Source organism: Orycteropus afer, unplaced genomic scaffold, assembly GCF_000298275.1.
Source record: "Orycteropus afer afer isolate SDZICR_OR568_19922 unplaced genomic scaffold, OryAfe1.0 scaffold00102, whole genome shotgun sequence".
NCBI lineage: Eukaryota > Metazoa > Chordata > Mammalia > Tubulidentata > Orycteropodidae > Orycteropus > Orycteropus afer.
Genome location: NW_006921689.1, coordinates 1,567,462 through 1,579,362, shown reverse-complemented (window position 1 = coordinate 1,579,362; position 11,901 = coordinate 1,567,462). Strand labels below are relative to the sequence as shown.

The window sequence follows — 11,901 nt, the reverse complement described above, 5'->3', positions numbered from 1 at the left end:
GGGCAAGAGAGTATGGAGGGATGGACAGAGGGAAGTGGTAACTGTCGGGAAGAAGTGGGAGGGAAGCTGTTACATTGGGGTAAATTGCAGTCAATGTCATGAGACAACATGTGTGTGAACTGCTGTATAGAAAGTGAATTTCCTCTGTAAACTTCACCCAAATAACAGTTAAAAAAAAAAAAAAAAAAGAAAGAAATCAGACAATATATTGCACTGTGCAAATCTGCTGCAAAAGATCACTTTAAAGTCCTGAAGAGCAAAGATGTCTCCTTGAAGACTAAGTTGTGTCTAACCCAAGTCATGGTATTTTCAAATGCCTCATATGCACGTGAGAACTGGAAAATCATTAAGGAATATGGAAGAAAAGCTGATGTTTTTGAATTGTTGTGTTGGTGAAGAATACTCGAAGTACCATGGACAGCCAGAGAAACTAACAAATCTGTCCTGGAAGAAGTGCAGCTGGAATGCTCCCTGGAAGAGAGAATGCCCAACTTTATCTCACCTACTTTGGTCCTGTTGTCAGAAGAGACCATTCCCTGGAGAAGGACATCATGCTTGGTAAAGTGGAGGGTCAACAAAAAAGGGGAAGGCCCTCTATGAGATGGATTGACACAGTGGGTGCAATGATGGTCTCAAGTACAGCAATGATTGTGAGACTGGTGCACAACTGGGCAGTGTTTTGTTCTGGTGAACACAGGGTCCCTATGAGTTGTAGGGCAGGCAGCGGCAACAGGTAAGGGGGGTGGGGGACAGCCTCCAGGCAGCAGGGAGCAGCAGCAGACAGGGCCTGCTGTGGGAACAAGTAAAGAGGGCGGGGATAGCCCCCAGGCTGCAGGGCCATCAGGAACAGGTAGTGGAAAGCCCAGGAAGTGAGCTGAGTGGTTGGAACAGCTAAAAGAGATGAACTTATCTGTAGGTTTGTCATACTGTGGTGGCTTACATGTTGCTGTGAGTCTGGAAACTGCCAGCATGGATGCCCATGGCGGACTGGTTTCAGTGGAGCTTCCAGACTGAGACAGATTCGGAAGAAAGAAGAGGCCATCCATTTCTCAAAGAATTGGCCAGTGAAAACCTTATGAATAGTAGTGAAACACTGTCTGATATATTATTAAAAATTTTATGAATAGCCTTAAAACACTGTCAGATACAATGCCTGAAGATGAGCCCCTCAGGTCAGAAGGCACTCAAAATATGACTGGGAAAGAGCTGCCTTATCAGAGTAGAGCCCCCCTTAATGATAGGGATAAAGTAGAACGTTAGGGCCTCCATTTGCTGAAGTGGCACAACTCAATATGAGAAGAAACAGCTGCAAACATCCATTGATAATCAGAACATGGAATGTACAAAGTATGAATCTAGCAAAATTGGAAGTTGTCAAAAATAAAATGGAATGCATAAAGAGACCGGTTTTGGCCATTTTGAATCAGATAACCATATGATCTACTATGCTGGAAATGACAAACTGAGGAGGAATGGTGTGGCATTCATTGTCACAAAGAATTTTCAAGATCTATCCTGAAGTACAATGCTGTCAGTGATAGAATAATATCCATATGCCTACAAGGAAAGCCAGTTAATACTACTATTATTCAAATTTACGCACCAACTACCAAAGCCAAAGATGAGGAAATTGAAGATTTTTACCAGCTTCTGCAGTCTGAAAATGACCAAACATGCAATCTAGATGTGTTGATTATCAGTGGTGATTGGAATGCAAAAGTTGGAAACAAATACCAGTAGTTGGAAAATTTGGCTTGGGAGATAGAGAAATAATGCTGGAGATTGTATGATAGAATTTTGCAAGACCAATGATTTATTCATTGCAAATTCCATTTTTCAACAACACAAAGAGTGGCTATACATGTGGACTTTGCCAGATGGAGTACATGGAAATCAGACTGACTACATCCATGGCAAGAGGCAATGGAAAAGCTCAGTATCTTCAGCCAAAACAAGGCCAGGAGCTGATTGTGGAACAGATCATCAACTACTCATTTGCAAGTTCAAGCTGAAGTTAAAGACAATTAAAACAAGTCCACAAGAGCCAAAATATGACCTTGATTATATCCCTCCTGAATTTAGAGACCATTTGAAGAACAGATTTGATGCATTGAACACCAAGGAACAAAAACCAGAATTTCAGGATGACATCAAGAACATCATCCACGAAGAAAGCAAAAGGTCATTAAAAAGACAGGAAAAGAAGAAGAGACCAAAATGGATGTCTGAAGAGACTCTGAAACTTGCCCTTGAGCAGAGATTAACTAAAGCAAATGGAAGAAATGACAAGATAAAAGGTTAAACAGAAGATTTCAAAGAGCAGCTCAAGAAGGCAAAGTCAATTATTATAATGAAATGTGCAAAGACATGGAATTGGAAAGCCAAAGGGAAGAAAATGCTCAGCATTTCTTCAGCTGATAGAAGTGAAGAGGAAATTTAAGCCTCAAGTTGCAATACTGAAAGATGCTATGGGCAATATAGTGTATGATGCAGAAAACACCAAACAAGGTGGAAGGAATAAACAGAGCCACTAAACCAAAAAGAACTAGTTGATGTTCATCCATTTCAGGAGGGGGCATATGACCAAGAACCAATGTAGAACCAATGGTATTGAAGGAAGATGTCAAAGCTGCACTGAAGGAAGTGGCGAAAAACAAGGCTCCAGGAATTGACAGGATATGCACTGACATGTTTCATCAAATGGATGCCACACTAGAGGCACTCACTCGGCTATGCCAGGAGATTTGGAAGACTACTTGGCCAACTGACTGGGAAAAATCCTTATTTGTACCCATTCCAAAGAAAGGTGATCCCACAGAATGTGGTAATTATCAAACAATATCATTAAGACCACATGCAAGTAAAATCTTACTGAAGATAATTCAAAAATGGTTACAGCAGTATATTGACAGAGAATTTCCAGAAATGCAAGCTGGATTCAGAAGATGATGTGGAACGAGGGATCTATATCACTGCTGATGTCAGATGAATCTTAGCTCAAAGCAAAGAATAACAGAAAGATGTTGTGTTTAATTGACTATGCAAAAGCATTCGATTGTGTGGATCATAACAAATTACGGACAACACTGAGAAGAATGGGAATTCCAGAACACTTAATTGTGCTCATGAGGAGTGCTCATGGAAGAAATGAGCTGTCGTTCAAACAGAACAAGGGGACACTGCATGGTTTAAAATAAAGAAGGGAGTGCATCAGGGTTGTATCCTTTTACCATACTTATTCAATCTGTATGCTAAGCAAATAATCTGAGAAGCTGGACTATATGACGAAGAATGGGGCATCAAAATTGGAGGAACCTACGTTAGGCAGACGACGCAACTTTGCTTGCTGAAAGTGAGGATGACTTGAAGCACTTACTGATGAAGATTAAAGACTACAGTCTGCAGTATGGATTACATCTCAGTATAAAGAAAATAAAAATCTTCACAACTGGTCCGAGAAATAGCATCATGATGGATGGAGAAAAGACTGAAGTTGTCAAAGACTTCATATAACTTGGTTCTACAATCAACACCAATGCAAGCAGCAGTCAAGATATCAGATGTCTCACAGCATTGGGAAAATCTGCTGCAAAGGACCTCTTTCAAGTGCTGAAGAGCAAAGATGTTTCCTTGAAGACCAACTAAGGTGGCTTGACACAATCCATGGTATTTTCAATTGCCTCACATGCATGTGAGAGCTGGACAATGAAAAGGGAAGACTGAAGAAGAATTGATGCTTTTGAGTTGTGGTGCTGTTAAAGAATGCTGAAAGTTCCATGGACTGCTAAAAGAACTAACAAATATGTCCTGGAAGAAGTGCAGCCAGAATGCTCCTTGGAAGCGAGAATGGCCAGACTTCGTCTCACCTACTTTGGTCATGTTGTCAGAAGGGACCATTCCCTGGAGAAGGATATTATGCTTGGCAAAGTGGAGGGACAATAAAAAAGGGAAGGCCCTCAATGAGATGGATTGACACAGTGGCTGCAACAATGGGCTAAGGTGCAGCAAGGATCGTGGGCTGGCACAGGACCGGGCAGTGTTTCATTCTGCTGTACATGAGGTCGCTATGAGTCGGAGACAACTTGATGGCACCTAACAAGAGCAACAAGAAGTTGTAGCTGACTCGGTGGCACCTAACAACAATAGCAAATGGGTGTAAATATTTAAGAAACCACAATACATAGGTGGAACTCCTCAACTTTTCTCTTTGTTGTTGTTGTTGTTGTTGTTTTGCCATCGAGTCGGCCCCGACTCATAGTGACCCCTCCTTGGGTTTCCAAGGCAGTTATCACTACGGAAGTAGGCTTGCCCAACCTTCCTTCTGACAACTCTTCTCTTTAAGAATATAAAAAAAAATTATAAAAGGAAGAAAGAAAGTGTCTCTTCAGACTCTTTGTAGTTGATGTAAATTGGAAAGTGGTTCTTATGAGCTCTTGAATAATAAAAACAGCAGCAGCAGCAAACATCTACGAAGTTTTATCATATGCTCACCATTATCATCTAAGTGAATTATATACACATTCATTAAACTCTCACATCATTTGTATGAAGTGACTACTCAAATTAGCCCCATTCTACAAAGAAAGGAGGAGACACAGAGAGGTGAGGTAGCCTCTGGATAATAGCACTGTATGTTCACATAGAGTTTTGTGTAGTCAGCAAAGTGTTTTCATATACATTCCCTAGGGCTTGTAATTCCTCACAGCTTTGGAGAAGATAACCAAGGGTATGACTGCCAAATGATCACAGGGTAGAGGAAGCTCACTTGTTCACTCAACAAAACACAATAAACATTCCTGGGAAGGAAAAAGGAGACCTATAAAAGAAAAGCCTTATAGAACATGATCACTTGAAAGTTAATTATATGGCAAAATGGCAACCTCTCTTGTGACCTCAAACACAGATCAAAAAGAATGAAATTCAGAAAGGCGAAGGTCAAACAGCTCTGACACCAGAGCTCCTGCCTTTTTGCTACTTAATCATCATGTGACCTGAGCAACTTATTTAGTTTCTGCTTGTCTTATGTTCCTCAGCTGTCAAATGCAGACAGTAACAGCCCTACATCAGAGTTGCTGTGGCAATTAAATTAATTAATATCTGTTAATGGCAAAAGAAAGGAGTCCCTGGGTAGCGTAGTGCCTAAGGCATTTGACTGCTAACCAGAAGGCTGGCAGTTCAAACTCACCACCCACTCCTCGGAAGGAAGGTTGGGCAACCTACTTCCTTAGTGATACTGCTTTGGAAACCCAAGGTGGAGTTGTTATGAGTCAGATCCGACTCGACAGCAGTGAGTTTGGTTGAGTTTTTAATGGCAAAATAAAGCTTTTGTACATACTTTAAAAGCAATTTAAAATGCTTTTATTACTATTAGTATGTTGTTGCTATGTGCCATCGCGTTGGACCCGACTCATAGCGACCCCTCCTTGGGTTTTCGAGGCACTATCACTACGGAGCTCTGGTAGCATAGTGGCTAAGACACTTGCCTGCTAACCAGACGGCTGGCGGGTTTGAACCGCCAGCCTTCTGGTTAGCAGTCAAGTGCCTTAGGCACTATGCTACCAGAGCTCCTACTATTACTATAGTTACCAAATAATAGGAGCAGGATATACAATTCAATTTGTATGACAAATCAGCAATATGGGTCCCACACCCCCAACCCTAATAGACCTAAATATTGCTTATTAAGACCATTTTCCACCTATCAACTTGACAAAAATTAACTGAAAAAAGATCAAATAATATGTTAACACGGATGTGGGTAAAAGGAAAGTCTGATATATTGTAAATGGAAGAAAAATTGGTACAATCATCTCAGAAAGCAATTTGACAACTTCTAATAAACTAAAAACATGCATCTAAACCTATGGGACAGCAATTCTTCTTTTTAAACATATATCCTAAATAAATTTTAGGTATATATATCCTTTTAGAAGGAGCTCTGGTAGCATAGTGCCTAAGGCACTTGACTGCTAACCAGAAGGCTGGCAGTTCAAACCCACCAGCCACTCCTCGGAAGGAAGGTTGGGCGATCTACTTCCACAGTGATAATGCCTCGGAAACCCAAGGAGGGGTCACTATGAGTTGGGTCTGACTTGACGGCACACAGCAACAACAGCAATCCTTTTAGATAAATATCCCAAATAAATTCACACACATAATAGGTATATTTACTTCACATCATTATTATAACTGAGTAGCAGTTAGCTATCCAAATATCAATCTAAGAATAAATAGAGTATATTCTTATATTGAAATATCAATCTGAGAATAAATAAACTAGAGTATATTCATACATTAAAATTCAACGCATTAGAATGAATGAAATCTTTGGATATCAACATGATGGATCTCCAAAGCAAAGGAGTGAAATAAGCAAACTAGAAACTGATACATATAGTATGACACCAATTATGTAAATGAAAATCACATGTAAAATAAAATATAGCCTATTTACATTCTTAAAATTTACACTTTGCTAAAATATATCTATTTCCACACGAAGGCAGTAATTGATAGAATTTTATTGACTTCATGATGAGCGTCCCATCACATTTCCAATGCTAAGAAGCATGTTCACAAACTCACTGTTTATTAGAAATTTTAGTTGTTTTGGTAAGGTCCTCATCATTTGCTATGAGTGCTTCTGTATACATTAATCAGTGCAGGCATACCTTCTTAGAAGCAATAATGGAAACCTCAATTGGAATTCTCTAGGTAAGGTAGTGCCAAAGGGACAGGGAGGCTGCATCTTCTAACCTTCTCTAACCCCACAGGAGGAAGACAGAATCACCATCAATAGCCCAAGGCCTATTGCTGTGAGGCAGACATGCTGCCTCCCTCCAGCCCTTTCATCAACCCTAACACCAACTGTTCTTCCCGCAGCACCTACCACCTCTCTGCTCGGTTCAATAATTCGCTGCAGTGGCTACAAAGAATTCACAGATTATGGGGTTTATTAGGGAAGCAACAGGCTACAATTCAAGTTTAGGAACACGCTCAGTCTCTCTCAGCCTGCTGTCTCTCAGACAACAATCTCTCTTAGTCTGTCAGCAATGTATGTCTCTCAGTGTTTCTCTTGGCAATGCATGCTTCTCGCGTCTCTTTCTCAGCAGTGCATGTCTCTCGCATCTCTCAGCAAGGACATGTCTCTCAGGAGCGCATTTCTCTCAGCAGCAGTCAGAGAGACTCCTTCTGCCTCTAGGAGGCCTCTTTTTGAGCTTGGCAGAGTGGCCAAACTAACCAATCCTAACATCAGAATTCTAAGCACCTGAAAGAGAACAAACTTCCCAGAACATTGCTTTGTGCCACTCTCAACAGAAATACCCCAGGTTGATAACTTTAACAATCAGGAGCTCCTCAGTTGCTCACGGCAAATTCCACCATGGAGTTTACAAAGACTTATGGCTAGAAAAGCCATACTGGGTAATTTACTACACTGCAGATAGTTACTATCTTTAGAGACACTTCTTAATCTTGCAAATAAGAAGTTATGCTGAATTCTTTCTCCTAATTAATGTCATAATGACTCCTCTAACCAATGCTTTCTCTTTTGCTTAGTTAATACTGATCAACATTATTATTGAAAATGCCCACCTTGCCTGAATGCTGTCTCTATACCAAGTACTATGCTATGCACCAACATATTGAATTCTCTGAAAAATTTGAAAGGCTCTATTATTAAATACACTTTATTGATGAAGTAACTAAGACCTAGGAGAGATTAAGAAACTTACCTTTAAAAGTGGCAAAGCTGGAATTCCAACATGCCACACACCTAGGACTCAGATCTGCCCTCCATGTGGGCAGTGCTATAAAAAGACCTTGAATTGTTTAAGTAGGCTAAACTTCTTTTGAATAAGTCAAATAAAAAACCTCATTTCAGATGGCTAAAAATGCTGTTTCTTTGAAAGTAACATAAAATGATGTGTTCTATATCATGAATATGACTCACCTAGATAAAGTTTAAGGAGCTCTGGTGCCTAAGGCATTTGACTGCTGGATTGCTAAGATTCTGTATATATATTTATGATATATATTGTATATATATTAGCTCGGCTGGGCCTGGTTTTGAGTGACTGGGCAGCTGGATGTAGTTATTCTCCACCATGAGAAAGGTAATCAACTCCATGGAGGAGTCTACTAGAGCAGCTGAGTATCTGCCTTAGGAACGTGGTCTTCTTCCAGTATATAATAGAAAGCTTTGAGAACGGTCTCTGAGCTTCTTGGCACATTTGGATCCTGCATTTGGCCAGTCTTCAGTGAGGGGCCTGCCATGTTGTCTGCTGATCTTGGGACTGTTTCTGGACTTGGGTTAATGGCCTGCCATGTTGCTTGATAATTTTTGGATTGTGCCATTTTACTTGTATACCTTGGGTTTGTCAGCCTCAGCAGCCAGCAACTGCCTAAGTGAAGAGACACCTACAGATCCGTGGGCCAGGAACAAGAAGAAGAGCTGAAGCCCAAGGTCAAGGAGCCTTCACCCAGACCCTAGAACTGGCACCCTGAACTCAGACTTCTAATCTCCAAAACTATAAGAGAGTGAATCCCTGTCTGTTCAAGTCATACACTTGTGGTATTTTCTGTCAGAGTAGCACTAGAGAACCAAAACAACTGTTAACTAGAAGGTTGGTGGTTCCAACCCACCAACTGCTCCATGGAAGGAAGATGGGCCAATCTACTTCTATAAAATTTACTGCCTCAGAAACCCGATAGGGGTCGCTATGAGTCGAAATTGACTCAATGGCAGTGAGTTTGGTTTTCTGATTTGAGATAAAGTTTACAAGTGATGGCTTCAGCTTAAGTTCATTTGTAAGCAGGGAAAATCTTCAAATGCATTATGTTTCTGAATGCTAGAAATTCTTCTCTTGAGCATTTTATTTATTTACTGTAGAACAAACATTCAGGATCTACTGAAGATATCACTGTGATGGCCGTCACCTTTAAATCTCTTTGGAAAGGGTATCCAGTGATTATTTCCATTATACACTCAATTTAAAATGTTTGTACTGCTTTTTAGTTATTCTATGTGACTATATACCCACCAGCCACTCCTCAGAAGGAAGATGGGGTAATCTACTTCCATAGTGATACTGCCTTGGAAACCCAAGATGGGGTCGCTATGAGTCGGGGCTGACTCGATGGCACATAACAACAACAACATATATCTCAACTATCCTTATAACTTCCTTGAAGGCAGGATTCATAACTTATACTTCCCTTGTATTCACAAAATCTTTGGCTTCAAATCTGAGTCCATAATTGGGACTCAATTATTCAATAATTACTTACTCAATAGTAAGTTGATTTTTATTTTACTTAGCATGAATACATTGTGATGTATAGTGAGATATCTGAATCTATTTAGGAAGGTTATCTTTTCTAATATATATGAAATGGGTGCTAGATGGAGTATGGCTAGTATAGACCAAGCCTAGGATAATAAGGCTGCTTAACTTCTAATGTATGTTTGAATACTTACTTTTCAAAAATGCTATATAAAATTTAAATTAGTGCTTGGTGGTATATCTAAGATCAAACTCTAGAGATAATATTACCCTTTCCAACTATCCATGTATAACTTTCACTGGTTAATTCTATTCAGTCTTTACTATGTCCCCGATCCTTGCATACATGCTGGCTTTATCCCACTGTACAATGAAGTGGAGGCTTAGGAGTATTAAAACAACCTTCCCATTGACACAAGTATCAAGCAGTGATGCAGTCCTTGAAACTACAGCCTCTTCCCTCCATGACTATATATCCACTGAGTGGGCAGAAGGCAGAAATCATCCATACCTCCGGGGCTGATTCCAATTGCTGTATGCTACGTTTTGAAGTTCACTTTCCTCTCCCTCTCCTTCTTCTCGCTCTGGTAGTTCTGGGATGTCTCTGTTAAAGAGTTACACAGTGAGTACTCCAAAATCTTAATAAAACCATGCATGAGTGGTTATATACTCTTTGTTTAATGTAAACTGCAGCACTGCTTATTTATAGCATTTAGTGAATGAGCCTTTACTTTTACAGTGGAAAAAAGATAACCTACTGACACCAAGCAAATACCTTATATTAGAATCAACTTACCATAACTTAATCTGGATATATAGCTGAACATTAAAGATTCTTGATTAGTCTGTTTTTCTCCTGATGAAACATAGGGAAATTAAGAAAGAAGATGGTGTGTGTTGGGGGGGAGGGGCTGGAATAGCAGAGTTGTAAAGAAAAACGATTCAACAAACATTTTTTGAAAAATGCATTTTATTGAAATATAATTCACATACAGTGAAACACATAAAACTAAAGTGACATGGGTCAAGGCATTTTTTCATTTTTTTTTTTCAGTGTTCTTTCCCCTCCCCTCCCACTGCTGGCAACCAACAAAGAAAGTTTCCATTCATATACAAACCTTTCCTTGACCCTCCACAACAACGAACTATACTGTCTTTGTCCTTCTGTGATTAACTTATTTCACTCAGCATAATATCCTCCAAGTTCATCCATGTTATGTGGTGTTTTGCAGACTCTACATTATTCTTTAGTGCTGCAAAGCATTCCATTGGATGCATGTACCATAGTTTGTTCATCATCTCTTCCACTGATGGGCATATAGGTTGTTTTTTGCTGTCGTAAATAGTGCTGTGATGAACATGAGTGTGCATATATTAGCTCCTGTCCTGGTTCTCACCTCTCTAGGATATATACCTAGTAATGGGATTGCTGGGTCAAATGGTATCTCCAACTCCAGCTTTCTAAGGAATTGCCATACTGCTTTCCACAGTGGCTCTATCACTTCACAGTCCCACCAGCAGTGTATGAAAGTTCCAATCTCTCCACATCCCTACCAGCATTTGTTATTTTCTGTCTCAATGAACCTTGCTATCAGTGCTGAGGTAAGAGGGTATCTCATTGTTGTTTTGATTTGCATCTCTTTGATGACCAGTGATCATGAGCATCTTTTATGTATTTGCTGGCCACCTGAATATCCTCCTTGGTGAAGGTCTACTCATGCCTTCTGCCCATTTTCAATTGGATTGTTAATTCCTTTGCTGTTGATGCATTAAGAATTTTCTATAAATCTTAGATATAAGTCCATTACCAGATATGTAATTATCAACAAGTACGAATTTGTTGCTGTCATTTTTGTTATGTGCTTTTTTGTGGTGTTGATTTATTTGTTCCATATAATTTTCTGTGCTGAGTGCATTTTGGTTTTGAATCATGTTTTCAGTTCCTTCGTTGCTATTGTTTTAGTATTTGCTAAATATCTGTGCTGGTCCTCTTTTCTATTTTGATGTGAATTTATAATTTTTTTTTGAGGTTACCCTGTGATTTATAGTTTTCTTCCCAAGTTTAGAACAGTCTGTCTTATCTTGTAGTTGTCTTGACTTCCCTACCATCTAGAAGTTCTGTAACAACACATTTTTTTCCCTCTTTTTGGTTTGTTAGTTGTCCTCATTTGTCAATTGAAGTCTCTGGTTCCCTGTTTACAATCTTGTAGGCTTATTTACTTTGGATACTTCCATAATTGAGTTGGTTTCTGGGTTATGTCACCACGTGTGTTCATGGTCAGTTGTTGTTTTCTGTTGTTGCTTCTCTGTCCAAAGGAGTCCCTTTAGCATCTCTTGTAAGGTTGGTCTGGATTAACGAATTCCCTTAATTTCTGCTTATCTGGAAATCTCCTAATTTTACCATCATATTTGAGGGACAATTTTGCTGGTTACATGATTTTTAGTTGGAAATTTTTCTCTTTCAGGGTTTTATATATACGATCCCATTGTCTACTTGCCTGCATGGTTTCTGTTGAAAAATCCAAGCTTAGTCTTATTGGTTGTCCCTCGTAGGTAACTTTTAGTTTTTCCCATGCTGCTTTCAAGATTCCTTGTCTTTGGTTTGGTGAGTTTGATG

The 11,901-nt window shown here is 39.6% G+C and overlaps 1 protein-coding gene across 1 annotated transcript in view; it reads right to left on the bottom strand.

The window, feature by feature from the left end:
- MPDZ (multiple PDZ domain crumbs cell polarity complex component) overlaps positions 1 to 11,901 on the bottom strand; it is a 225,587-nt gene that overhangs the window by 70,075 nt on the left and 143,611 nt on the right. The window contains exon 23 of the mRNA XM_042781301.1: positions 9,796 to 9,888. Within this exon, the coding sequence (XP_042637235.1) occupies positions 9,796 to 9,888 (93 nt within the window). The remainder of the gene's footprint in view (positions 1 to 9,795; positions 9,889 to 11,901) is intronic.